Here is a 27,519-nt window from a genome sequence, read left to right as displayed (position 1 = left end):
AATGAAAAATAATTTGAAAACTTTAATGATGTTCTTTATATAGTATTATCATAAAATCTTTTAAATAAGGTACATTCAATTTCTCAGAGCATCTAATATTCAGATAATTTATAGCCCATATACTTTCTGACATGAAACAACTGACTATATAATGCATTTTTCTATAAAATGATATTACATCTTACACAGATAAAATTATATTATAAAAACATTCCACACTGGAAAACTGGCAGTATCTATTAGAAAACCCCACAAAGTTTCTATTAAAAATATATTTTATCTCTTTTGTCATAACAATAAACACGAATATTTTTTCTTTCTAAAATTAAGTCTTACACCATTTCTCTCTAGGATGATAGTATGTACAAATCTTATATCTGAATGAATATAAATAGCAATACTGTAATAGTCTTACAGAAATATTAGTAACTTTTACCGAAGAACATTGGCTTTCTAATAAAAGCCTCTGACACAACTGAAATCTCAGAGCTTTTTAAGTGAGAGATTCCCATAGTTAGAGAGATTCAATGGAGTCTAGATTGTATTACTATTACTATTATTTCCAGTTGAATTACTGCAAGCAGTAATAAGAGAACACGTAGTCAGTAGATACGGGGCCAGAAATGACAGCTGGATAAACTACTGGGGATTTGTTGGACGTTGGGGGAGACATCAATCCTTTCTCCATATCCTGGTTCTTTTAGTGCCCTGCAACAAAGCCAGCCATGGTTGGTGCAAGAAATAAATTTCGGTGGTTATTTTCAAAAGAAAACTACTTTGAGTCAGCTTAGGTCCAACTACAGATGAACATGAAATACGTTTCTTGGTAGCAGGCTGCTAAAAGAACTCCCGAAACCTACCCCTGGTTGTCTAGCCAACTCCCCAACCCAAATTAAATCTTCAGAGGGGAAACTGTCATCTTGCCTAAGAACCTGAAAATGTGACAAGACCCATGCACCTGATAACCATTCCAACAAAGAGCATGCAATAGACAAACAGTACAGAGTAAAGAATAAGACATGGCTGACATGTAAAATAGCAGAAACCTTCTGGTTACTCAGCCATGAGGAAAGGCAGAAAAGGACCTATGTTTGGGGCTATAATAAAATACCCTCTCAATCAGCATGGCTGCCATTCTGTATTGACACCTGGCTTTGCAAAGTTACAAAATAGCCTGCCTCACTTCATTACTCAGAGTCCCCAATAGTCTTAATACGAAGTGTGTGCTTGGGGGTGTCTTCATTCCCACCGTCGATGTGAAAGGGATCACTGTGCCTTTTCAAGAGCCTCAAGAAACAGTCTTCTCCATCCATCAGAGTTGGCCCATCTTGAAGAAACAGCACAGCGACCATTTCTAGTTACAAACAGCTTATTTTCACGGACTGGACCTGGTTCCCTATCATTTCTAAAAACAGCTTCTGATACAACCTGTACATAGTGAAGCTGTGCAGGAACCTGATGGTCTTCCTCAGACTGTGGGTGACTGTTTTGGGAAAGTGGTGTGTTTTCAAGTGCTTGAGGGCATACATCAAGCCCTTCAAGGTGTCTTGGTCTCCATTTTTGATCCTCCACAAGCTGAGCAGCTTGAGGAGCTGCTCGCTTGGTTTACATGTCTTCCTCGTTCTCTCTATGTCCTCTGGGCCAATCTTCTTCCCAGGCAAGCTCTCCATCAGGACGTGAAGCTGCTCTGCCGTGAGGTTGGCATGGCCGATGTGCCGCTGAACACTGCTTTCGCAGAGGTCGATATCTGTATGAACCAAAGAGATGCTCATGTCATGCTTACTCATCTAAGGCCCCAGACAGACACTCTCACGCAATTTGTAACTTCAGATTAGCCTCTCCAGCTCTTCCTTAGGTGGCTGAAGTGACTCTTGTTTTTTTTTTCCTGATTGCTAAGATGATATTGTTTTATGTTATAATAGGATAACATACAATCTCCTTGAAGCATCCAACAACAGTCTTTGTGGGAAGCTCCTGTTTTTGACCTTAAGCAATGGAAAATTCCAGACTTATCATTCTCAGCTTTCCAAGCAAAAGCTGCAACTTTAAAAATCGCAGCATTTCAGGGAAGGAAAAAAAAATAAAGCATCCAGGCTCTTCATATTATAATGGAAATTTCATGAGTTGGTATCCAACCTTGGCCCTCTTTGACAAGAGACACTTTAGTCTTTAACGAATATACACAGCACTGGAGAAGCACCAGAGTGTGGCAGATATGGAAAGCCAGCAACAGGAGTCCAAGAATAGCAAACACATAGCCTGGAGGGCATTTCAGCAATGAGCTTGGGCATAAACATAAGAAGGAGTAACTAATGTCTCTATTAACGACATGAGTCATTTACTATCTGTGAGCCTTAAGGCAACTCCGTTCATCTTTCTTGGCTGCAATGTTTCCATTTATAAAGCAGGGAATTGGGTCCCTTCACATACTGACAGTCCCTGACTTTCCATTTCTTTTTATTTTTGCTTCAGGGCTAATTATAGGTTCAAAGAATAATTTTTGTTTTGCCAGAAACACAAGAAAAGTTTACTCTGCATAAGTGAAGGCGCTGGTCTGTCAAAGGGGAAGTAGTTCTCATGAAATCCTTGCTCTGATTTCCCATGTATGCACTTTATGGGAAGTGTAAGGAAACTCTGTCAATACCAGGGGATAGCAGGGTAATTTCTGCTCCATGCTGTCTGCATTAGGAAAACCCGTTTTCATCTCTGTGGCATGTCCTCAGAAATGGTAGCTGAAGCTGGAATTCTTTCCAGTGTATATCATGAAGTGTCTAGTTCATGTGGACTAAAATTGATTTTCCCCTCTTTAGGTCTCTTCTTTCTGTCCCTCCATGCCTTGCTTTTTACCCTTCACGCTATTTCTAAAATAGATCCTTCAGGAAGCGCTAGCACATTCGAGTATATACTTTTAGCCAGTCCTTTCTTCTAAGAAACTCAAACGCTTATTGGATCTTTTTAATTGTCACCACAGATGTTACTAAGATGGTAATTTGGTTGCAGGCTATAGAGTTAGGATTGATGAGAGGTTACCTATAGGACACGTGGTGCCCCTCTGAAGAGAACTGGCAAATACAGCAGAGCGTGAAAGATGAAGCAAGGGCAGAGGGACCCTGGCGGCCTGGAGGCTGAGGAAACAGCTAAGGAATCTGGGCACAAAGTCCCATCACCCCCAGCAGCTTAGTCCTGCATGGAAGAGTTCACACCTCTTCTTTCAATTAGTGCAGAGGTGAGAACAGGACCTTCCTTAGCTGTGACAGGAATCCTGTCTACACTATCACTTGGTGAGAAATTGTCAGTTCCATGAGGATCCCAGGGAGGGGGAGCACTCGCTCCACCACATCGACAGAGTCCCTTTCATATTTTATTACAAATATGTGTGTCTGATTGCTGGTTGCCTTATTTATTTCAGGAGATGGTACCTTGGATAATCTTCTTCACCAGGTCTTGGTCTTTGTTTTGATGCTTCCAGAGCTTCAGGAGTTGGAAAGTTTGTTCTTGTGAGCTGTGTCTCCGCTTTATCCTCTCGACACTCTCTGTGTTCACTTTTGTCCCAGGCAAATTGTCTACCAGAACACTGAGCCAATTCGGCGTGAACTTGGTAGGGACAGCAAACCTGAAGAAGGCCTCTTCGCACAGGGTGACATCTGCAGGAATGTGGAAAACAACGGAATTCACTGAACACTTTAATTTCCCACAGTCTTTCCGACAAAATAATAAACAAAGCAAAACCAACCACAAAATGAGCATGCGGGTTTGAGTTCTCTCTGAGACAACATGCCAAAACAGGAAGGTTGAAAAAACAACCTTCTTTTGGTTGCTCTTAGTAGAAGAGACCAACTAGACTTGTGTGTTGTCTAACGTTCTTTTGTTTTCCTTCTCATTTTTTTGAGGGAAGGAGTAACTTGATAGATGATTAATGAGAATTTAATGTGGATACTCACAAATAATAGACAAAAATTAAATGACAAAGTAAATATTAATAAATTGCTAAAAGTTTGCTCAGTGACTACTGGGTAACACAAGGTCAGGGTCAAAGAAAAACCAAAACACAAAATCAGTGCCTAGAAGGAACTTAAACAATAATCAAAACAGTGTATTACTTTATGTGCAATCACAATAGCATATTATTTTATGTATATGTGGCTAACGTGTAGCTTATTGGTAGAACAAAGCAGGGGACATATAGATGAGTGTTAAGTCAATAGCCATCTACATTTATCCTACACAAATTTCAGTTTTTTATAAATATCAAAGTATATACAGTGAAGGACTCGACATATACTAAATAATCACTTAATTGCAAAAGTAAAATTCAAGCTGAAACAAAGCAATGTTAAGGCTGAAATTAGCTCTTTCCCTCACCCTTCCTTCACTCATGTTACTTTTTAGGTAAGAGAAGATAAAGTATAAATTAACTAAGATATCTGATCTCTCAGTGGAACAGTGGAGTGTCTGGGGCTATAAAAGATGCCTGTATCTATTCCTGTGTGTCTCGCTTCTATGTGGTAGAGAAAGACCTTTGGAGAAGGTCACATTGGCTTGCGTCATTGTTTGTCCTGACGCCTGAAAACACAGAGCACAGGTGTGTGAGTCCCATAGTCCCTTGTTGAAATCAAAGTGGCGGGGGTGTGGGGACAGGGAGAGAGAATATACCAATCCCATCACCAACAGGGAGTGGTTTGCACTATATGCGGGGACTACAGACAAAGAATTTAACACAACTAAAGCTTCCTGGAGCTTCCTCGCAATGAAGCTATGGATATGATTGGTAACGAAGCTAAGTTTTCACTTCCAGTTTCTAATCAGTTTACTTCATGTTTCTTATTCGTTGCCAACTTATTCTCCAGCTAATATAAACGTTCTTCGTCAGGATAAAAATGTGTAAGTTAGTTCTACAATTTGAAGTTTTTGGGCACAAGCCATCAGCTTGATACCACCAATGGACTCTACTAAATTTTAGTATGGAAGAAAGCAGTGGGAAGGGTCCGGGACTCGAGATGCCCTTGTGATCAGTAAGGAGGTGCAGATTTTTTTTTTTTTTTTTTTTTTTGAGTTTGAGCGTTCAGCAACTGTTAGGCAAGTTAAGAGTCAAGAAAGACAAGACGTGAGTTTGTGTTGCTCTCAAAGAAGGAAGATATGCTGGCGTGGTAAGAAGGCAATGTGGTTTGGGGTATAATTACCTATTCCGCATTTTTGCGATGCTTCTCTGTTTCCAGAACATACGTTGTCATGAGATGCATTTCCTCTCTGAATTAGCAAAAGGCCAAGTGCACTGCAGTTCGTGTGTTTCCTACAGGGGGCTTTCGATGACGTCTCATTTGAGAAGAACCCATCTGGACATCTGTTGCAAACTGTGTTTCGCTCCGGGGTTCCTGTGGAAAAAATACCCCGCAATTTAGCGCCTTCTTCCCCAACCCTTTCTCTGCAGATAAGCACAGTCCTGAACTGAGTTTTCACTGCTACTACGTATTGCGGGAAAGTTTCCGAATTTCCAGTTTCCGCTCCATTAAACAGAGATAACAAACCATCAACAGTCAGCCCCTCTGGCTCTTTCCCCTTCTTGCAATACCCACGCAAGTTTGTAGTGCTGTTACCTACAAAATGCTCCTGAAATGGGAGATGAAAAGAGAGGAGGGTGGGGTACTCATTAGTCCTGCCTCTGATGAAGTGCCAGTAAGGCTTGTCAACAGTATTCTTTGCACAATTGCTTCTGAAAAAAATATCATCAAGATAACGGCTGTGTGTCTGCTTTACTGTCACTCTTTGAAATCAGCACCCATTGAAGGTTGCATCATTAAATTCCAATCATTTCTTGCAGGAGTTCTTTCTCTCCAAGCTCCTAATTGTGAAACTTGCTAACCTTGGGAAGAGCGCATTATAGCAAACTCTGAAAGGTGCTGGTAAAGTTGACTGCTGACTCACAAAGGTAAGCCCAGCATTCAGCTAGATAATAAACAGACGATGAGATAGCATTTGTTTACAGTTTGGAGTAAAGAGCATGGTTAAATCTTTAGGAAGGGTAGCTACAAGGGTATTTTACTTCATGCTTTTAAGGCATTTAATACCTTTGAAGACATTGTTGGTTTCAAAACTCTAACCCAGAGACTTTCAATACAGATGCCACTGAAAATAAACATATTCAAACCCTGCACTCTATTATGTATGGACGCAGCACACATTATAGTGTATTTGCATATGAAAATATCTCCATCTAGTGTAAGCTGGCTGAACAGATTCAGGCTTCAGTATTCAAATGTAGATTGCCCAGGCCAACTCTGGCTCATGCAAGATACCAAACACAAAGGAGACAAATGAAAGCTACGGAAAGTTATTAAATTTCATTTATGAAAAAGCCCCACCTCCCATTTCCTTATGTCTTTTACCCATCCTAGAAAGAAAGCAGTGAAACAGGTTGGTTCTAGTCTAGTCTCCTGCCTCTTCCTTTATAAAAAGATTGATGATTCATTGACCTGTAAAAATGACAAAGGACTAGTGCAGGCAAGGAGAAGGAGAAACCACAGGCCTAAAGTCTCACGTCAATGCTATTTGGAGCACTGCAGTGACATTGTCTTAAGAACCACCCTCACAAAACAAAAAGGAATTCACTTATTGTTTGGTTGTCAGCGTACCCTCTTACATTCCTCTCCTTAAGTGGAACCCCACTGCACACTAAGTTCTACTTATTTAGGCATCCAGCCTCTGCCAGCTTGCTGAGAATAAATGACCCGAGTGTATGGATCCAAAGCTCCGTTTGCCAACTGCCACATTATCTATACAGAAAGTGAATTTGTCGTTCTTCAGGTCCATGTTTCTGGCTTAAGTTTTCTGAGGTCACGGGAACAAGAAGACCATATGTAGAAAACTGTTTCATAGGCAAACTGGCCTTTCCAATTCTTTAACAAAAAGAATCCAAGAAAGACAGATACAGAGTTTCTATCTCCTTGGAGGCTTCCTTTCATAATCTCTCTGAATAGGGCTTCTTTTAAAAGGGACAACACCTTTGCGCCTAAAACAATGGAATTGTCTAAATAATGATTTCTCCTTGTTAGTATCAATAGAAATAGCAAACGTCTAGTCTGGCAGGCAAAATGTGAAACACAACAATGAGAAGATGGATTGCGAGTCACTAAGACAGCCCTTAGTAACTCGACAGGAAGAAGAGGGCTGGCCAGCAGGCAGATAGGAAGAGAAGAAGATGAAGCAATCTTGCCTTCAAAACAACAAAAATAATTATCAGATATTTTGTAGAATAACACTACACCATTCTTGCTTCCCTTTGGCCTAGAAACCTCCTATTTTCCAAGCAGAACCTCCTTGCAGGTCTTGGGAGAGAAAAAGTTGAATAAACTCCAGTCTGTCCTCTGCACCAAGTCTCCTATCTCCTAGTTCCACCCTCAGAAATATTTTCATGTTTGTGGGGGCAACAACCTTATTATTTCTAGTATTTCCACAAATTTCAGCTCTTGGAGCTGCATAGTCCATGCTTAATTTCTGGATCTGCATCAACACAGCTCACTGCACTGGAGTAAAAAGGCTTGCTTGACTTTTTCTTGCTGTTGGTTAATAGAGTATTGAGTCCCAAAGTGTCACTCAGTAAAAGTAGGACATGGTAGTTCCTTCTCGTTCAAATGCTCCATCCAGCAGTATTACTGGGGGTTCTCATATAGCACACACTCCTTTAAAGATTCGTTACAAAAGAGATGAAATGGGTTCCAAGTTTTTGTTTGGGGTTTTGTTTGTTTGTTGCCTTGCTTGAGACATGGCCTCACTCCATAGCCTAGGCTATACCCTAGGTTAGCCTCGACCTTGTAACCATCCTGCTGCATCTTTAGGGATGGGACTCCCCAGGCCTTTGCTGCTAGACCTCAGTGAATGCCTTCAAACTGAAAATACTTGTCATCTAAACTTAAACTTATCACAAGCAATGAACTTGTACTAGGCGAACAAGTACTATGACCTCTCAGCCAGGAGTGAATTGGCTCCTGCTATGGAGGGAGGCTTGCCACTGGTAGCTACTTGCTAGACACCAGGGCTGCTGATTGGCCCTCACAGGGCTTAGAGAGGCACGGGGCAGCCTCCCACGGAAGAGAATGATCCAGCTTAAGTCAAGTGTGCTGAGTTGAGGACCCTGCTTTAAAGTGAGTTAGCAGAATTTACAGGGATCCATCCAAATGGCTGCTCTTCATTTTCCGAAGCCACAAGCGGCTGTAGTCTACAGTTCCACTTTGTGTACGTGCTAGAAAAGGAGAACGGGTTTCGCCTTCCAAAGTTTCATCTAGCCCCAGCCCGTGCTGCTGGGAATGCAAGAAGAGAAAGTCCTTGTTTATACACAAGGACTTCCTGTTGGCTTGACAATCTGTTTTGTCTAAGATAAAGAATAAGCTGGTTAGATGTTTGCTACTGTCTTTATCCTCCCAAACATTCAACTCCCATGCCAAAAGGAGAACCCGCTTCATTTTTAATAATGAAATGTATTTCCCCTAGCCGTTCCCATTTTTACATAATTAATTATAACTGCTCATTGTTAGTGCTCCAGAGTCTCATTAATATCAACATAATTACTCTCTTGGTATCGATTAACATTTCTGATGTTTGTCAAAAAGCCCAGCCATCTGAATCTGTCCACGCCAAAGTGAGACACGGTGGTGTATAACAGCTACTCGTGGCACAATCCAGACAACAGGCGTTTATAAGGGAGCAATCCATCACGCATCTCATTAGAGAGTAATTTGCTGCATTTGAGATTCCTCCCTAAATTACACTGTAGTGGCAAAGTATTCCTTTGAGAAAGCTCCTTTGGACACATCCATATACACAGCACACAGTGAACAGGTACTGTTATCTTTTATCAGGACAAGTGTCCCCTAAACTAGCTACTGTCTGGCTTTGCATGGTCCTAATTGGTGTTGTTAGGTGTTATAGCAGATACCCACCTGCCTGCACCACTCCGAACCCTGGGGCGCAGCTCCTATGCTTCAAGCAGAATTCCAACTCCAGGTAGCGCCCTTCCTCACATTCACACACACGGTTGTGGGTGCGGTTGCACTCCTGCTTCACGGACTGCAGTTCCTTGCACACTGGGCTGCAGTACACACACTCATCACTGGTGTGCCAGCTGTCTGTATAAGAGTGGTCAGGGCAGGGGACACACAGTGTCTTCCTTCTCGCGGTACAGTGCTGTTTTAGGTAGGTGCCAGGAGGACATTTGTCACATAGGATCTGACGCCCGCTTTCTCCATCATAATGAAGGTACTTTGGAGGAACTGGTTCCTGGGTGGTCCACTCAGGGATGTCCAGGAGCTAGAAGGGACACAGTGGTTAATTAGGATGGAAGTAGGGCGGTAGTTGTGTGCAAAGACAACACCTGAGTCAGGAGTCACTCACTACCTAACCTTAGTCATCCTTTCCAAGGAGATCCAGCACAAACAAGGTTCTAAAGCCATAGCTTTGCTTCCAGTGGTTTATGCCAACTTCCAAGAGGATAGAGAAAAACAGACAAAGTGATACATACTCATACACAACTGAAATTGAAAAAAGGAAAATCTCAGAATAAGACTAATGATACTTGGGGCACCAATGAGTAACCAACCATCTGAGACATCATCTCTGGGTCAGTAAGTGGATCATGTCCGGAAGCAGTATGGTTCTATTGGTGTGGAGTTTGGCTTGGCCATTAGCAATACAAATGAGCCAAAGTCACGTGTTGATTCTGATGTATGGAAAGAATGAACTAAGAATTACTTTCTTGTTGACTTGACAGCTAGTTTTTGAACCTTCACTGTGAGCCAGACTTTGTTCTGACTACTCCAGATATAGTTCTAAGCTAACTAGTTCAGAAACTCTGGACCATGAAGTTTACGGGCCAGTCAGAGAAGAAAGTACATATAGTAAAATGAAGTGGAATGTTAGAAATCAAGAAATATTTTAAAGATAAATAGTAAAGCTGATTAAGGAGTCAGAAAATGTGGAGTGGAAGATGCGGAGTGCGTAACTGCTAATGTGGTCACAGTTACTGGACTCGGAACCAGATAATGGCTCATTCAGTTTCCTTAATTGCTACTTAATGATAAAAAGCAATGGGATAAAATATTGATGCAGTGGGACAGTACAAGATTATCAGTGACCATTCATAGTATTCATTCATTCATTCATTCATTCATGGATTTATCAACGCAGTAGATCCACGTGAAATGTCTCCTAAATGTCAGGAACTAGGAATGTCCTGCTGAGTCTCACATGAGCACACAATCCACTGGGAAGAATTTTAGGACTTTAAGGTTGAAATTTTCTCCAATAGGCTTGTGGGCTGGCGACAATCTTGTCTCATATAGGTAAAACACACTTAGAAGATGAAATGACTTTCTCTGCCTAGGTTGACTGGGGAAACACTGGGGGACAGGCACGGCTTCAGAAGTTACCATTCATCATGGCTAGAAGTCTGAGATGTGGAGAAAAGAACTGGCAGGCTAGGTTCTTTTCAAAGGACCAGCTGCACACAAACTCTGTCTCTTGTTCTGCATCCCCAAAGGTCTTCCGAGAAGATTGAAGAACAACTTCACGCTAATTACAGGAAACACGTTCTCAGAAGCATCGTCCGTGTGTAGATAGTGGCTTGCTTGGTTTTTATAGTTTGTTTTTGGTACAGGGATCAACACTGACTGTTCAGAGGTTTGGGGAAAGCAGGAAAACAAACATATTTTTCCCTCCAAATTCTCTTGCTTGTAGAGCTCAGGAAAAGTCCCCCACTCACCACTCACCACCACACACACCTGGGAAAAGCACACCCAGCTAGAGAAACAGCATTCCCTATTCAAATCAGATGTGGCCAACGAGAAGACTAGCCCCTTTCATAAGCCTTCAGTATTTTAGTCTAAGTGACTCCATTCACTTCTAGTGGAACACAGCCAATATCTCAGATCGTATGAGCTGATAAAATAAAAGAAAAAAAACAAAACAAAACAAAATATCTCCTCCAAGATGATGAATTTTTTTTAGCAGAGAGGATTTCTCAGAGGGCTGCCATGTGAGACACTCCAATCAACATGCTGAGGGGGGAGGAGTGAAAAGTCAGACCTGCTGCTTCAGCAGGGCACCCCATAACTTGAGGGGTTCAGAAGAAAGCAGGTCCTTTCATTTCCCTGAGGCAGTTTATCTGGCTTGAAAGAAGCAAAGAAATGACTGGCTGGCAGCTTGGTCATTTGAATATGCTATGAGACATGTTTTCAGGATCTGGTTCAAGTATTTCTCTAATCCCCAGTGCTATGGCATGAGGTTTGCCTAACACAACACACAAACCCATATGAAAGCAATGAGACACACTTTTCTTTCTTTTTTTTTTTTCTCTTGCTGTTCACTTTAAGTTTCCTGGAAAGTCACATTTGAGGGTTCTGCCTTCAGGAAGTCTGGCTCAGAGGTCCAGAGAGGCTGTTTATCTCAAGGATGCGTGTCCTGAGCCCATTTGCACAGGGGTCAAGACGTTCATGCGTGCATCGGCCTCGTGATGATGATGACTCTGTTACTCAACTGTAATGAAGATGCGAGGGGGTCAGGAAAACAATTACAGCTGCTCATGTGCTTTACCCTCCAGAGCCACGGAAACACCAACAACAGCTTAGTACTTCTAACCTGGAAATACAAAATCTGGAATGCTCCAACACCCAAACCTTCCCAGCTACCATGTACAAGCTCAAGAATGTTCAGATTCTGTAGAATTTGGGGCTTTAGAATTTGGGGATAAGGGGCTTCAGCTGTCAAAGCATACACGGATATTTTTAAAACATGTTTAAAAGTCAGAATCAGAAATATTTCGGACTCCGAGCCTTTCAGGTGTAGACTCTTATCACCAAAAACACTAATACAGTTTGTGTTTTCCTGGGAAGTTGACATGATATTATTGCTGTTTCCCTGTACCGATACCATGGAAATTAATCATTTCTTTAACATACAGGAAAATTGAGGTGGGAGAGGAATTTAGAGACAAATGAATAGACAATGTGTGGATTTAAGAATTAGGAAGTAATTAGTAGAGACAAGTTCCTCAAGACTGCTGTGTGGAACGAAAACCCAGAAGGCATTGAAGAATGATGGGTTTGTTTTCATGAGTTCAATTGGACCTCTGTGCTTCACTTGGGAGAAAAATTCCACTTTAGTGAAGGGACAGAACTCTGTGTGGTCAAAATTGGATAGTTAGGCCACAATCTTTGGTTAGCCCCAATCCCCACACAGAATTTCTGGACTCAGTGGCTGGGCAGAGGTTGGTGGAGATGAATACAGCTCTTCTTCCTCATTTTTCTCTCTTCCTTTTGCCCTGCCGGGAGCAATGAAAGGGTCACGCTCCTAACGTTAGTTATTGCTCCTTTGCCTACTGATAAGATTTCGAACCTAAAAAGGGTTGAAAAATAAAGTTCTGTGTAATTCAATCTCCAGATATCCCTGAACGTCTGCAGAGGCTGAGACACATATACACATGTCTGCTGAGACTTAACACACGTTTTATAGATGGGAAGATCTTTTCTTTGTTTCATGTTTGGTTTGTAAGAGAAATTAAGCATAACTTTTCTTTTTCTTTGTATTTTCTCTTTTGCCCTCTTTCCATTCTCTACCTAACCATTATCTGATCCAATCACCTGTACTTTAAACTAATCTGTAAGTCCTACAGTCTAGTGCTTCTCATCAGTCTGGGATTTCTTCTGGAAGCTTCCATACTATTTTTCTTGAAAGCATAAAGTGCTATCTCTAGAGGCTTATTACCCGCTTCCATGCTAATGTTGTTACACCATTAAAGGATCTTCTATGCAGACATATTTTCTTATCTACCAGATGTTTACAGAGGCTAGAACAGAGTGATGCTGGTGAGTAGATTTAACTCACTCTCTAGTGACTTGTCTAGCTTCACCATTGCTCTGTTCTTGGATTTGACAGTTTAGTTAGTAATGAGCTAAGAAGCAAGTCTCCTAGTATCTCTCCCTTCAGATTTTTGCTCTCTTTTATATAGCTAGCAACCTCTTGGTATGGAGTCTTTTTATATCAATGGCTGCTTTTCAGGTTCATGATCACCTATGCCTTCCACCCCCACTCAAGCGACAAGGGATTTGACTAGAACCTTCTATCGGCTTATTTGGCTTTATGACTTCCTAAAGGACAAAAGAATACACTTCCTCTGGCTGGTTTATTTTTGCATTATGCAATAGAGACAACCCCGTACTACTGGGCTTACTCTCTGGTCTGCCGAACCATGAATGAGCCAGTGGGTTTCCATTTATAGAAGATTCATTAAGAGCATCCCACGCGAGCCTGGAAATAGTCAGTTGGTTTGGGAGTTCCTTTTGTAATCCCCCGTCATGATCTTTGCCACAGAGAACTATTTGAGGATTGTCCAGAGTTAGCTAAATGTCTGGTCAGTTTGTAAACCATGCCATATTTGAGTTCATCTCAGCAGTTAAAGGAAACATCCAAGTTACGTACAATTGAGATTTTCATGAAGATTGTTTGTAGTATAAATAAATTACAAAAGTTATTAAAATTAAACTCTTTTCACAATAAGTTCCATTTATTAATTTTTTGTTATTCTTTTGTAGTCCCCCATTTCCCTTCCATTCCTTAATTAATTGGCTCATTCACCAAACATTGATTAAAACAATCATTGTTCTCTCGAGGTGCAACAAGATGAAGGACCCAGTACAAACCCAGACTGATGTAAGGCATGTATAAGCTACTCATTGATTTTTTTTTTAATGGAAGCAGTAAAAGAGACTGGAGATGAAGGAAAGGATTGAACAGACAATTTGGTCAGAGATTATGAAGAGTTGATGATAAGGGAGGGAAGGGTAAATGAATGTTGACTGATTTTGGAGGGAAGGGATGATAACCAACGAAACAGCTGAATTTTGAGTTTCCTGAGGTCTCTATTAATTGTTGAAAGCAGAAGTGTGAGTGGGCATGAATAAAGGGAAGTATTTCAGGTAGGAAGATTCTTTTTTTTTTTTTTGTATGAGATGCAAGTAATGATGCTAAGCAAATAGCTGGAAATACATACTGGATTATCCAAGGATATTGTATACAAGCAGAAGAGGGAAAATGCACAGACTTTTAGTATTTGCAAATATTTGTGAAAGGAGATGGAAAAGAGAAAGTAAAAATGTATGGAACTTGTGTACAGTTCTAAGAAGCACATGGAATGAGTCATGACTAAGTTGTGAAAAGCACACAGCCTGGCAGCCCAAATGTGAACTAGCATGCTCTTCCCACCGGAAAGTTGGAGAAGCTGCATTTAGACTATGTTGACCAGATTGTGAACTTAGTTCTCCCACTACCTTGGTGACCCAGTAATTCTTAAAATAAGAATGATTCTGAATATTGTGTTTCCCAAATACTCATTTGCAAATCATTAGAAATATAGAAACTTCTTTTAATGGCCAATATCAGTTTTTATTCACTTAAGTTTCCCTCAGCTCCATCTCCAATCCTGCACAAACTCTCAGGTGTGTGGCAGGGATTATGGGCCAACCAATCAAAATCACATTGCATCTTCACACCTTAACTTTCTTATTAACTTTGCAATTGGGTAAATGAACCTTAGAACAATGTTGGAGCATCTCCCCAGAAAATTTATTTTTTATGTTTATTTCATTTTTCCTTTTACTAAAAATACATTCTTTTCTCATTCAATATAAAAAATATAAGACCCAGATAACCGTGTGGCATAGCTATGTGTCCTGATGATACAGATAGTAGGAAATGTAGCATTTTGAATCAGATCTATTACTGGAGATATTTTGTATTTCATGGTCAATAGAGAGTTGCACACCTAACATGTGCCCCAAATTAATTGTCTATCTATCCTTTTTTAATGATCTCCAAAATGTCCCTTTGACTTGTTAGTAAAATTAGTTTCAGGTTGGGATTGTAGATCACTTGGTAGAGCGTCTAGCAAGCATAAACAAATCCGGGTGCTCAATCCCTTGTGATAACAAGTCTTCGATGTATCTAGATATTTACTCAATCTTGTACATAGGTTGAATGCTTTCTATATAAAACTCAACAATTGGGGGTTACACAACATAGATAAGTACCCAACATGTAAAGGATACATTGGCAAGGACAAGAACACAACCTGCATTTTCTTGTCTGTAGAATGACAGGAGTGAAAGATTTGCTTACAGGTTTTTTTTTAAAGCATATTTCATTTGCATGGAGTTGTGTAAGCACTGTTTCTTTGGTACTTAGTCTCTATGAACAAAAGCAGTTAGCTCATTGGAGAGGTTTATCTGCTGCTGCTAGGTCCCTTCCTGAGGAGCGGACTGCCTAGTAATTTCCCCACTAACCAGTTATTTGGCTCAGGGTTATGTCTCCAGGTAAGGAAGTAAAAGCAAATGAATTGAATCTGTTCATCGCTACATCTGTGCTCTGATGCCAACTGCTCTCCCAGGCAAGTGGGGGAAAGGAAACATGAGCAACTATGATTTATTAGATGAATCACTGGGCCAAATTTGTCTTGAACTTGCTTCCCCTGAGGCTGAAGAGCAATCTCCAGGCAAAATTTAACTTTCAATGTAATTTTTGTTCACTTCAGAAGTTTATGTTAGTTTTCTGAAGGCATTTACATTAATTAGCAAGGTTTTGCTAGACCCAGCCAGAATGAACAAAACAGATTGGCTTATGAGACTTGTGCTATAATGGAAAAGTATTACAGGTGGTTAACATTTTACTGATTAACCAACATAAAAGAAAAAAAAGTCCAAATGAATAGTTAACATTCAGGAAGGAAAAAAAAGAGCTAGAGTTATGGCTTAATACAAAAGATACAAAGAAATCTCACATATTTTAGGTTCCTAGATCCTAATATTTCTTTGCTTAGTCTTATGATAATAACTTTATTGGAGACATAATATCACTTCTGGAAAACAACTTCACCATAGCACTGGCTGCATTTTTCCCTGGTTCTTAATATTCAGCTTACCTTGAAAATTGGCAAGCAACATTAGGCCTTGAAGTCTCTCCAGCTCCAGTCCCTGACATCAGAGCCTGTGAACTGGTAGTATATTTTGGTATGTTGCGACTTTTGAACAATTTTAAGATTACATTTTCTCTTTATGGCCCTTTCCTTGGAAGATAACATATTGCTGACAACACTCTGTAGAGCCTTTTGCTGACTAATAAAACCTGTGCTTACTTAATTGATGTAAGGCCACGGGCCACTGTTAGGAGAAACATAAGAGAAGTTCTGCAAGCAGAAAGAGCAACCAAGTGCAACAGAAGCTTAAAGGACAAGGGGACTCAAACAACATCTGTTTACTGTCATTTACAGCCATTTACTGTCTGCCTGAGGAAGCACACTCTCCATCCTGTGTGGTATGAAAAAAATAACAATCTTTCATTTTATAATATCACTAGATAGCAGTCTGTAGCCGAAGTCCATTCTTCACATGCTACTGTCTGCCGTCCACCTACAAGGGGACATGATTAGCTCCATTTTAAACATGAAGACTTGAGTCATAGAGAGATTGGTGATTAGTCAGAAATGGCAAAAAAATCCAAACCTTCAAGGGTTCAAACCCGAACTTGCTTGGAACTAACCCTTTAACAACTGAGTCTTCGGACTATAGTCTTAGGAATAAACTTTTCAGTCTTATGAATGAGACAGACATGGAAGTAACTGTAATACTGATGTAAAACACAATATAATCTGCCACTTGTCTATCCACTCATCTATTGAACTAATTCTATCTCAACCATCCATCAATGTATTCACTCAAGTTGATGCAGGAATTCTCCCATTTGCTACTGAAGCAGCTGACAAGACGCTTTTGTAGAAAGGCCTGTGAGACTGGAGAACTAATTGCATCGTATGCCAAGCAGTACATTCTCAGTAGTGATCTCCATGCATTGACCCTCTTCCTTTTCCCACGCTTCGCATTGTGTGCTTCATCTCTCATCTTCATGCTTTCACTGTCTAATAAGCCATAAACTTCTTGCCTTATACTCAGTTACTTAGAAAATTTGGGCTTACATTCACACCAAGTAGAAAGATCATTGCAAAATAAAACAGCATCCTCCTTAAACTAAAAGCTAAATGGGTCCAGGAAGGAAAGAAAGTATATGTAACCATTTTTTTAAGGATTTGGCCCTGGAGTCTCTATTCTATTTATCCTTTACACCAGCTGAATGTTCTGGGGTGAAGGTACAAAGATGTCTTCTTCTGACTTGCTGGTATTTTCCCACTGGACTTGGTGGCTAGATATTAGCATGTTCTATAGCAGAAACTTAAAAAAAGTCCTCATCTGGGTTATCTTAGGAAAAATAGAAATTGGTGAAAACTACACAACTTCTCTGAGTTCCCCCAACTTCTAGTCTGTGGATCTCTGCACCCTAGGTTTTTTATTTTTTTTAAATAAAAGACTATGTAGAATGTGACATGTAAATATGATAGTTACTGAAAACAGTACCAATGTCTTTCTGTTTTATATTTGCACCCTTTGCAGGCAATTAAGTAGATGAATGAAACTTCAAAGAGGAAATTTCAGCTGGAAGTAATGAAGGAGAACAAGCATAGTCTGCTTAGTGATGCTCCAGAGTCGGGTATCTAATTCAATCTGCTACTAAACATCCGATAACTGCTCTAGTTTGCAGGCTTTCTATGATGTTTGCTACCTAGCTTTTAATTTTCAGCCAAATAAAGATCTCCTTATTTTTGAATCCTTGTAAATATTGGCTTTGTTGGTAACACCCTTCACCGTGACTGTGTCTCAGACATCACACATAATGGGGTGTTGGATGGTGAGCCAATCAGCACACTGATTGAGTTAGACTGTGCAAATAAGCAACTTCACAATCTCAGTGGCTGTCATCAACACCAAAGGGAAACTTTTCACTTGGGCTGCCATGCCTGGTTGGTCTGTCAACAGTCAAGCAAAGATTCTTGTCTAGTAAGTAATATTTGGAAACTGTTCGTGTGTGTGTGGAAGTATGAGGAGAAAAATCAAACAACCAAAACTACAGAAAATTTAGTGAGCAACACTGGCAATAAGAAACTTGGTGTGGAAGTGAAGAGGTCATTTTAATTCACGTGAAGCGCCCATATTCCTCCTATTCTATCCTCATTAGATGGGACTCCTCCCTATCATGCTTTGGAAGGAAAAGGAACTGAGAATCCCTGTTTAAAAAATAAAGAATACAGAACACTAATGACTACTAATGACTATACCATCACACAGTAAACATCACTCACATCTTCACAAACCAGTTATTTCTTATTTCTTCCTCTCTACTGGACGTTAAAGAAGAGATAAGAAGCAGAGTGTGGGGTAGAGTTCTGCTGTCTGTCAGCTGGTGGATTATTCAAGTGTACATTTAATGGCCTTGCCAGGCTGCCTATTACCAGGTTTAGAATGCCTCAAGCTTTGACATTTATTCCAAAGAGCAGTGTGCAGATGTCAAGTACTTTTTGTGAATATAGATTCAAAGAGAAATTTTGCTCAATGACTCTAAGGAGAAGGTTTGTGACCATAATTACACCTCTTCAGTAAGTCCTAGGGGAATGTCTTGAACTTGGCTTTTAACTAAATGGAGGATGAAAAAAAAAAGCCCACATTGCCAATTTCTATGTATACCAGCTGATGACAAGAATGAGGAAATGGGAATGGTTTGGGTTTAAAAGAATAAGTTGTGACCCTCCAGAATAAGTTATGCTTTCTAAAAGTTAGATAATGTTTCAAAAGCTGTTCTTGGAAGACTTCCCTGACTTCAGCAGAATTTCTTGATTTCTTATGTATGACCAATGAAGCAAAAGAAACTTTTAACAATCATAACAAAAGGGATTATAGCAAAATATTCCGGTAATGTTTCATAGGTGAGTGAGTCTACTTGGTTTTTGATTTTTGGGATATGCAATAATAGATAATCGATTCTTTTCTTTCTTTTTCATTTAAATTTAATTTATGTGCATTGTTGTGAAGGTGTCAGATCCTCTGGAGTTATAGACAATTGAGAACTGACAAGTGAATGTTGGGAATTGAACCCTGTTCCTCCAGAAGACAGCCAGTGCTCTTAACCACTGAGCCATCGCTCTAGCCCCTATACTTGATTCTTTAAAAACAAATCTTGGGTGACAAAACTTTGAAATTATAGCAGAAGTTCCACAGATCACCTGGCACAGCTCCTCTGTTTAGCAGAGGCACAAATGGAGGTCACTGATTAAACCTTAAAGGTAAAGACAGAAGCAGGAAATCAGGGCCCTTGAGTCCTGTCTGGCTTACTACTCAGAGTGTTGATTCACTGCTCTGCATCTGTCTTCCAGATGCCTTCTGCTTTTGGGAGTGTTGATGCAAAATGATGGGGAGGGAATATTGTAAGGAACAGGCTCTTGCTATCAATATTTTCTAAGGATAAAATACATAAGCTTGTAACAAGAAAGGAATAAACAAAAGAACTTGCATTTGAACAGGAAAATGAGATCGAGTGGAAGCCCAAGATGGGGCAAAGGGCAAGACTGAAAGAGCAGGAGAGTTCAAGGGCAAAATCAGGACCAGGAACACGAGGAAGAGTAGACTAGGAGGGAGAGCAAGACAGAGACCAAGAAAAGCATAAGGACCGAACAAAACCACAAGAACTAACGTCAGAGGAAAACAGGAAGCACAGAATGACCAAGGACATGGGACAACAGATGGAGGAGCAGCCACCTAACAAGAAGCATGGCAACTAAGACCTTTTTTTTTTTTTTATCAAAAACTTCAACAGGAAAGTTAATTACCAAAGGCAGTGAGCATGCTCAGAGCAGCTGCTGCCTTACCCTAAGTCTTAATTAGTCTTCTCACCCATTTCTCTGCTTTACTGGTGGTTACTTAGGAAATATTTGCAGAGTGTTGCCAAGGCCCAGAATGAGTTGAATTGAAGGCCTGGGGGACTAGTCTTGATTTTCAAAGATGGCGGTGCACTCCCACCATGAGTAGAATGTTAATTACCAGGGGCAGAACAGAGTGGGGCTCCAATCCAGAGACCTCAAGTTTCAGTCACATTGAGTACAACCTAGCAATCTCTATAATGGATAAATAGCAGTGCTGCACTGTGTATTTCAAGTTTGTTCAGACAGTAGATCTTGTGTGTTCTCAAACACAAAAGTGCTTTGGAGAGCTGACAGACATATTAACTAGCTTTTGTTTAGAAACTAGCTGCATTCTCTCTCACTTTTATGTATGTTTTTCTTTCTTCTACTTTTCATGTGTATATATGTACAGATACACATGTATTTGTGTGTGTACAGACATACATGTGTGTGCATGTGCATGTATGTATACATGTGTGCAGAGGCCTGGCATTGAAGTCAGATGGTTTTCTTGGTAACTCTCCTCATTATCCAATGCTGTAGCAGTTTTTCAGCTTAATTTGCAACTTGGTGTCTTGGCTTCTCTGGCTAGCCAACTTGTTCTGAGGATCCCATCTCTACCTTACGTGGGCTCTACACCTATATGTCATCATGCTCTGGTCCTTGTGCTTTTGCGGCAATCACTTTCATCGCTTCATCCTTCATTTTACATTCCCTATCATCTGTCTGCAGACTCAGATACTTGTGAGAAATTTCATGAAAAATGTATCTACGCAAGCCCTTGGATATCATGTCACCTTATACTTGTGATGAAATATTTTATTGTGCCTGTAGAATGCACATCTCTTACAGAGGCCAGAGGAGTGGTGTGTGTGTGTGTGTGTGTGTGTGTGTCTGTGTCTGTGTGTCTGTCTGTCTGTGTATCTGTGTGTCTGTCTGTGTGTGTGTCTGTGTGGGTGGTGGGGCAGGGTACCATACAGCTTCTTACCTAATGTGTTGTAACACTATTCTTATCCCTTACAACAGTCTAAATGTATTCCTTTTTTAGACTTTCTATGCTAGTTATTCTAAAATATTCTGTGGTAGTGAGTTCCAAAAGCTAATTATATGTCATATAAAAATGCTCTTCTTGTATCTATTTCAAGTTGGCCGGACCTCGCTCTTTCTTCTTGCACAGATAGTTTACAGCTGTTGCTAGGATTTCCGATTCACTAGTTCCTGCTATTGTGGGTTGCTAAATTTTGTTTTGATTTTTGTTTTCTTTTCTAAACATGGTTGCTACTGCTGCTTTTGTTTGCATTTTGTTTGCAAGACTCTCCGCATTAGAAACAAGCCTGAATGTTGTCTTCACCCTTCCCTCTCTTGACATGAAGTCAGCTTTCTCTATGGCTCTCTAGGCTATAGACCTGGGTTGTTAATAATATTTTTATCTCAAGTTCAGGCTCCTTCTGGGGGCTGATATTTCTTGAGTCTAAGACTCAGCAACTGTTTTTGAATCTTTTTTAAAACATTTAAAATTGAACAGGGAAAATCCAACTATCTAATGATCCAATTGAATAACATGAGGCCATGTTCTCTAATCAGCAGAAAGCAACACTTTAGCAATGTGGGGAACTGAGAACAGAGTCCAGCTCTGTTCACACTGCACATCCAAGAGTTAATATGTCAATCCAGTTGATTCTGTTGCTCTCCTAAGAAAAAGCTTTCATGAAGGTTTTGCTTTTTCATAACAGAAATGTATATATACAGTGATGTTTAAAATATCGGTCAGATAAGTAGAAGGTTAGATTAATATTTTGAAGGGTAGTCAAGCCAACCATAGGAGGTTAAATCCCAGTCACACATTAGGTAGGTAAACTCTCTTGGAACATCCATGGAGATTTCTGATAGATTGCCCAGTGCTCTAAAAAAACGTCACCATAGTCTTTTTCCCTCAGCAAACACATGCACCATGATGGTGGAAACCTTGAGGGTACAAATGAGGAAGAAGGAAATCTGTGTTTGCAATGAGCCCATGTTTTGTTTACCACTCTTTCCTTGGAAAAGTCTAGGAATGACAGTTACTATTAGGAATCCAGAACAACCAAGAATGATTTTATGCCTTTCAAGCTTTCAAATGTTCTGTCGGCAGCTGATGAATAACAAACCAAATAAAAAACATACACACACACACAGACACACACACACAGATACACACACACACACACACACACATCACTGTGATTTAGCTTTAAGTGTGCACTTGAAATCACCTAAGATCGCCTGGGAAAAGAGTCTCAATGGAGGACCACCTAGGGCTGGCTAGACTGTGGGTTATGAGCATGCCTGTGAGAGATTTTCTTACTGGGTCTGATTGCAGTAGGAAGACTCGCTCTGAATGTGAATGTCATCATCCCTAAGCAGGGTCCCTGGGCTGTAAGTCTGGACACAGCTGAGCTTGAGCAAGCAAGCCAGTATCCATGCATTCATTTCTTTCTACTCCTGACTGTGGATGTGACCACAGTAAAACACTGATAATTTTGATAATTTTGGCAGCTTTGCTCCATCAGAGCAATGTAGGGGGCAGCCAAACACCGTTAGTCCAGGCCTTGAAAGACATAAAGCCTTTTTTGGTTTGTTTTATTTTATTCTGATTTTATGTACCTTAAGCAACCCTAACCCTGGCTGCAAAGTAGAAATTAAAGCTGAAGGAAATTCTCTTGGTTAATGCCATGCTAAGGAAAATAGGAATTTTTTTTTTTTCACAGAAAGCCTTTATGCAGAGGGAGCATGTAGGCTGGGAGCTGTTGAAAGCAAAACCCAGAAGGTAAGGTAGTGAACATGAAAACAAGACCAGCAGACTGTGAGGTTAGGGTCCCTTTGGAAAACATGGCCATGACTTCTAGAACACTCTGAAGAAAATGTTTGGTACAGCCTTCTTCGTCCACCAATGGTATTCAGCAACTGTGGGTTTTAACTTAAGTAAAATTTAAAACTATATTGAAATTAGGAATTACGCTGAAGATTGCTAGGTGACCGAGGCCAGGAAGGTTGCTATGGACACCTGGCAGACTATTGGGCAGGGCTGCCTGAGTGGAGTTGGGTGTATATCGGATATTTCTAGAAACCATCACAGCATCCACATTCTCAAGAAAAAGAAAATGCTAGATAAGCTCAGGAACTCAGCCACCGGGGAAAGGGGAGGGAAGACAAATCCAAACCAAAAGTCAGAAGATCCAAGAGTGTTGTTATCCTATAGGAAGCCAGAACAAGGGCACAGTTTTCCTGAGCCAAGAGCAGCTGCCTCTCCTCTCTTTCCTTCCACTCCCTTCTGTCATGAAAGGATGAATTCAGAGCTTGGCTTGGAGAAGTTCAGGGTGGGTTCTGACACTGCATGATGGATGATGGGAAGTTCCAACCACAGCTAAAGCCTAGACCTAAGCCAGGCGTGTTGATATTCTCTGCTCTCCTAGTAACACATGGCAACCAAGCAGGAAGTGACTTGTATTACGAGCGACGAGCGGCCTCTCCTTGCAGAACAGCTCTCTGCTCGACTGTGCTAGTGAGCATTCTAGGAATGCCCATGACCACGGACCTCTCCTGAGGACTGCCCTCCTCTCCCTTCACTGCCTAACTACCAGCGTATCTGCCGCTCTCACGGAAGAACACGGAATATACTTTGCGAAAAGGCTCGCCGTCTCTCGCTAGGATGTCTTGATTTCATCTCCAGCAATAGCATACCCCATGGCTCCCTCCGGGTGAGGTTAAGAGGCCATCCCTTCCTCCTCTGTGTGTCGTCAGTATTTCCTGTATGTAGTTGGTTCCAGGTCCCCCTCTGGTTGTCTGTTATCACACAGGTAGAGCTAATGAGAAGCGGAGACTTCAAAGTGATGGAATTAATGTCTGCTCATCCCAGGTGAGAGAAGACAGGAACTCCAGAGGGGAAAAATGCAGTCACTGTCATTCCGCAGGAAAGTGGTTTGTGGGCACTTGAGCTGGGTCTAGTGGAGAACCACTGTGCTGCTACTTCCCTTATGAGCTCACGGGAGGCTGTTTTTGTTTTATTTTTCAATTCTTCAAGCATCTGAAGCTTCCTCTTTTGAAACCGTTATTACATGGCAATACTTGGCCCACATTCTGCCTCTTCCAATAGGCTGTTGGGTCCAGAAGGCAGCAATGATACCTATCTGGCTACTCACTTTGTTCCCAGTATCTAGTGGAATGCTTCATACAAAGAACCAAATATCTGTAGTGCTTCTGGTTGCTACAACCTTTCTTCTCTTTTTACTAAGGGGCCTCTTTACATATAAGTGCAGTACGGCCATTTCTCACCATTCATAAAAAAACAGTCAGAAACCAAAGAAAGAGCAAGAACCTTCTTATTCATTTATATATTCAAGAAGCACTCAAGGCTTTTCTCTTTTTATAATGTTGTATTATTGAAAGTCAGTGTTATCTATGTACATATCTCTTTATAAAGACCACCTATATAATAATTATCTTTCTACTCTTTGGGAAGAATTAATGGAAGAAATAATTCAGTGAGGAATCTCTGGGCAGATCTTTGAAGGGAGCCAAAGTGAAAAATACATAAAGTTAATATATAAAGTTTAAATAGAAACAAAACCAACTTCTGCTGTTGATTAGTCTGAATATGAACGTAAGAGGGGATATAAGGACCTTTTTGGGGTGCTGATAATGTATTCGTAGATCTTTCTGCCAACTCCAAGTGCTCAATTTAAGAAATATCTTTAGGCACTACCACTTGTACAAGTTCTAGTGTTCTTTTGATGGTTCCATTTAGTGTGTGTGTGTGTGTGTGTGTGTGTGTGTGTGTGTGTGTGCCCGTGCGCGTTCAGGTGCACATGTGCCAGGGAATGGGAGCGGAGACCAGAGGGCATCTTTCAGGAGTCAGTTCTCTTCTTCTGCACAGCAACCCAGGGCTCAAATTCATGTTGCTAGGTTGTCAGTGGCCTTGACTCACTGAGTCATCTCACTGTCTCCCAAAAGGTTCCCTTTCTAAAATGGTCTTCAAAGTGTAACTGGAGAGATGGCTCAGCACTTGAGAGCACTGACTGCTCCTCCAGAAGACCTGGATTCGATTCCCTGCACCCACATAGAGCTCGTCAATGTCTGTAACTCCAGTCCTAGAGGATATGATGCCCTCTTCTGGCCCCATCCAGCCCCAGGCACATGCATGGTGCACAGAGACATACATACAAGCAAAACACACATACACCTAAAAATAAATAAAATTTTCAAAATTCTCCATGTATCCATACTAGTGGATGTCTGCTTTGCATGTGCATGTACATCTGCTTATGTACACATGCAGCCAACAGACTCGTGTGTAGTCTCCTGCCCACCTTTTCCTGAGTGATTTATTGTACATGGATGTTTCTGTGTTCCTGGAGCTAAGGAAACAGTTACATAGCTTTCCATTCTCAGTGTGTGAGTTAGAGGTTGGAAGCCAAACACTGACTCTAGCGCATCCCAGACACAAATATTTCTTAAAGACAGACTTCTCTGTCTGAGTTGTAACTGTAAGAGTCTCACATGCTGCTGATATAATGGAAAAAAAGATTTTGGCAGAGAAAAACTTCTACATAGACGTTAACAACAATTTCCCCAAAGCCGAAGCTAAAAAGTTTTTGAATAAAGAAAGGGAAGGAAGGACATATGCTATATTAAAGAGATTCCTTTATTTTCCAAACAGCATTTCAAAGCAGCCTTCAGCCCTATTTAGTGTTGAACTTGATCTGGTTATTTAAATGTTCTAGAACACAATTATCAGTCTATTAATACTTTTTATACTATACTGATGTTGAGAACTAGAATAGCAAAACTTTATTAAAATATGAAATTGCACAGTTAAATGAAAGAATGTTTTCTCTAATGCCTAAAACACATATGTGAAGTCAGATTAACGATGCACCAGACTGTACCCCCACCCCCACCCTCCGATCCAAACTCTTCTACACAAGTTTCAAAACGTCTGCCTTCTCTAACTTACAGTCCGCTTCACCTGCAGTAATAAAAATGTCAGGTCAAGGAAAGGCACGGTGCACCACATAAAGCCTAAGTAAGTAAATAGATAAGGTAAATGAAACGGCTAACATCAAGCAAAGAGTCTAAGTCTCCTCTCACTGTGTCTCTCTCCCCTCCGCATAAACTCCGCGGGAACTTTTCAGGGAAAAGCCACTCACCCTTCAGACCAGCCTGGTAAGGCTAGAAAAAAGACTCCTTGGGTTTTGGAGAGAGCCCGGCTTGGTCTCCATCAGCCGGAGGGGAGGTCCCCGAACCCAGGTGGCCAGCAGCCTCCTGCCCACGACTTACCACCAGAAGTGCACAGTACAGCCACTTGTTCATTGTGGTCCTCAGAAAACCTCAGGCTGCACTCGCTGGGTCAGTGCTAGGTGCGTCTCTGCAGCCAAAGCGATCATGACGTTTTTATATAAGGTCTGGGCAACAGGAAGTATGCCCTGCCTGCCTTTGATCTATGAAGTCTCTCATCTGAACCAACCTTGTACCTTTCCTTTTTAGGAACCCTGGACTCTAGTGGGGATGCCGCTTCGGGGTTAACGCTTTAGGCGCCGGAGTGGGAGGATCCTGCGTGGGTCAAAGGGAGTGGGTGGCTGATGGGGGATAAAAAGAAGAGGAAACGAAGGGAAAAGCCACCTCCAAGCTGTGGATCAGGCGGCAGCTGTCCCACTGCGTCTAAGGTTTCCTAGCCTCTTCCCGCCAGCGGCCAGCCTCGGGGCAGCTGAGACCTGCTTTGAAAAGCTGGGTAGTCACGGGGGAGCCTCTGAGCAGCCTCCGGGCGCTGGATCCTCCACCCCAGGTTTCAACTACGGCAAATGCTTGCCCACTGTAGCAGATACTGTTCCCTTGCTGGGAAAAGTCTGGAGTTTTCCTTTGGCCTATTGTTTCAACCCCTTCCCAGACATTCTTGGAGTCCCCCAAACAACCCCTCTCTTAAAGGCATGGCATTGTCCGCGGCTCTGTTGGGAGAGTTTGTGCAAAGTGACCCGCCGAAGAAGGCTTTTTTTTTTTTTTTAAGTTATATTTGCCCGAGGTTATCAAGAGCTAGGGAGAACCAGAAAAATAAATTCTTTGTACCTGGAGTATAAAAGCCTTACAAGCAACACTTCGCTTGCCAGCAACCTCCTCCCTAAAGGGCTGTTGGTGCCTAAGAGTCCTAACCACTGGGCTTCTATGCTCATCCCTCTTCAAAAATTAAACCGCCTCTTCACTGCCCTCTGCTGTTGGCACATTTAAAGATTTGCAAACATTGTTCTTTTCCCGCCTGCCAGTTCTCCCACTGCCTGTTTGGAAGTTGTATATGATTGTTTCCAAATTGAATTCCCATTCCAAGGTGCCACAGGCAGCTCACAAGTCAGCTGTAGGTGGGTACACAACGCTGGTTACTGCAACAACTGGCAAAGTTCCTGGAGAACTGGCTTCCTTATCAAGGGCAGGGTTAGTAAGACGTCTCCTCAGGAGGGCAAAATTTTATGTCAACAAGAATTAGGGCGTCCACCTCTTCCCAGCAGGATGAATCCTATCCTACCATGAGTTCGAAACAGATCCACAGACCAAACAACTAATTCCTGGCAAAAACACACAAGTTCCTTAAGTGCGGCCCTTAACACACCATGGAGGAAAGCAAAGTTGCATGATTCTACTCCAGACCCCAGTGCTTTAGTTTCTACTTCTAAAAC

At 41.3% G+C, this 27,519-nt stretch overlaps 1 protein-coding gene across 1 annotated transcript; it reads right to left on the bottom strand.

Moving 5' to 3' along the window:
• Positions 1 to 20: 20 nt before the first annotated feature.
• On the bottom strand, positions 21 to 26,294 carry Tnfrsf11b (TNF receptor superfamily member 11b). Its single transcript, XM_041672257.1, has 5 exons — positions 26,135 to 26,294; positions 8,934 to 9,300; positions 5,181 to 5,372; positions 3,420 to 3,644; positions 21 to 1,747 (listed from the first exon to the last, which is right to left on the bottom strand). The coding sequence occupies exons 1-5, from the start codon at positions 26,165 to 26,167 to the stop codon at positions 1,359 to 1,361; spliced, it is 1,206 nt and encodes a 401-aa protein (XP_041528191.1). The 5' UTR covers positions 26,168 to 26,294; the 3' UTR covers positions 21 to 1,358.
• Positions 26,295 to 27,519: the final 1,225 nt, after the last annotated feature.

The sequence above is a fragment of the Microtus oregoni genome, unplaced genomic scaffold (genome assembly GCF_018167655.1).
Source record: "Microtus oregoni isolate MIOR12 unplaced genomic scaffold, Mior012 000022F_ref0000154, whole genome shotgun sequence".
NCBI lineage: Eukaryota > Metazoa > Chordata > Mammalia > Rodentia > Cricetidae > Microtus > Microtus oregoni.
The sequence above is the reverse complement of the archived record's forward strand: the minus strand, read 5'-3'. Positions and strand labels throughout refer to the sequence as shown.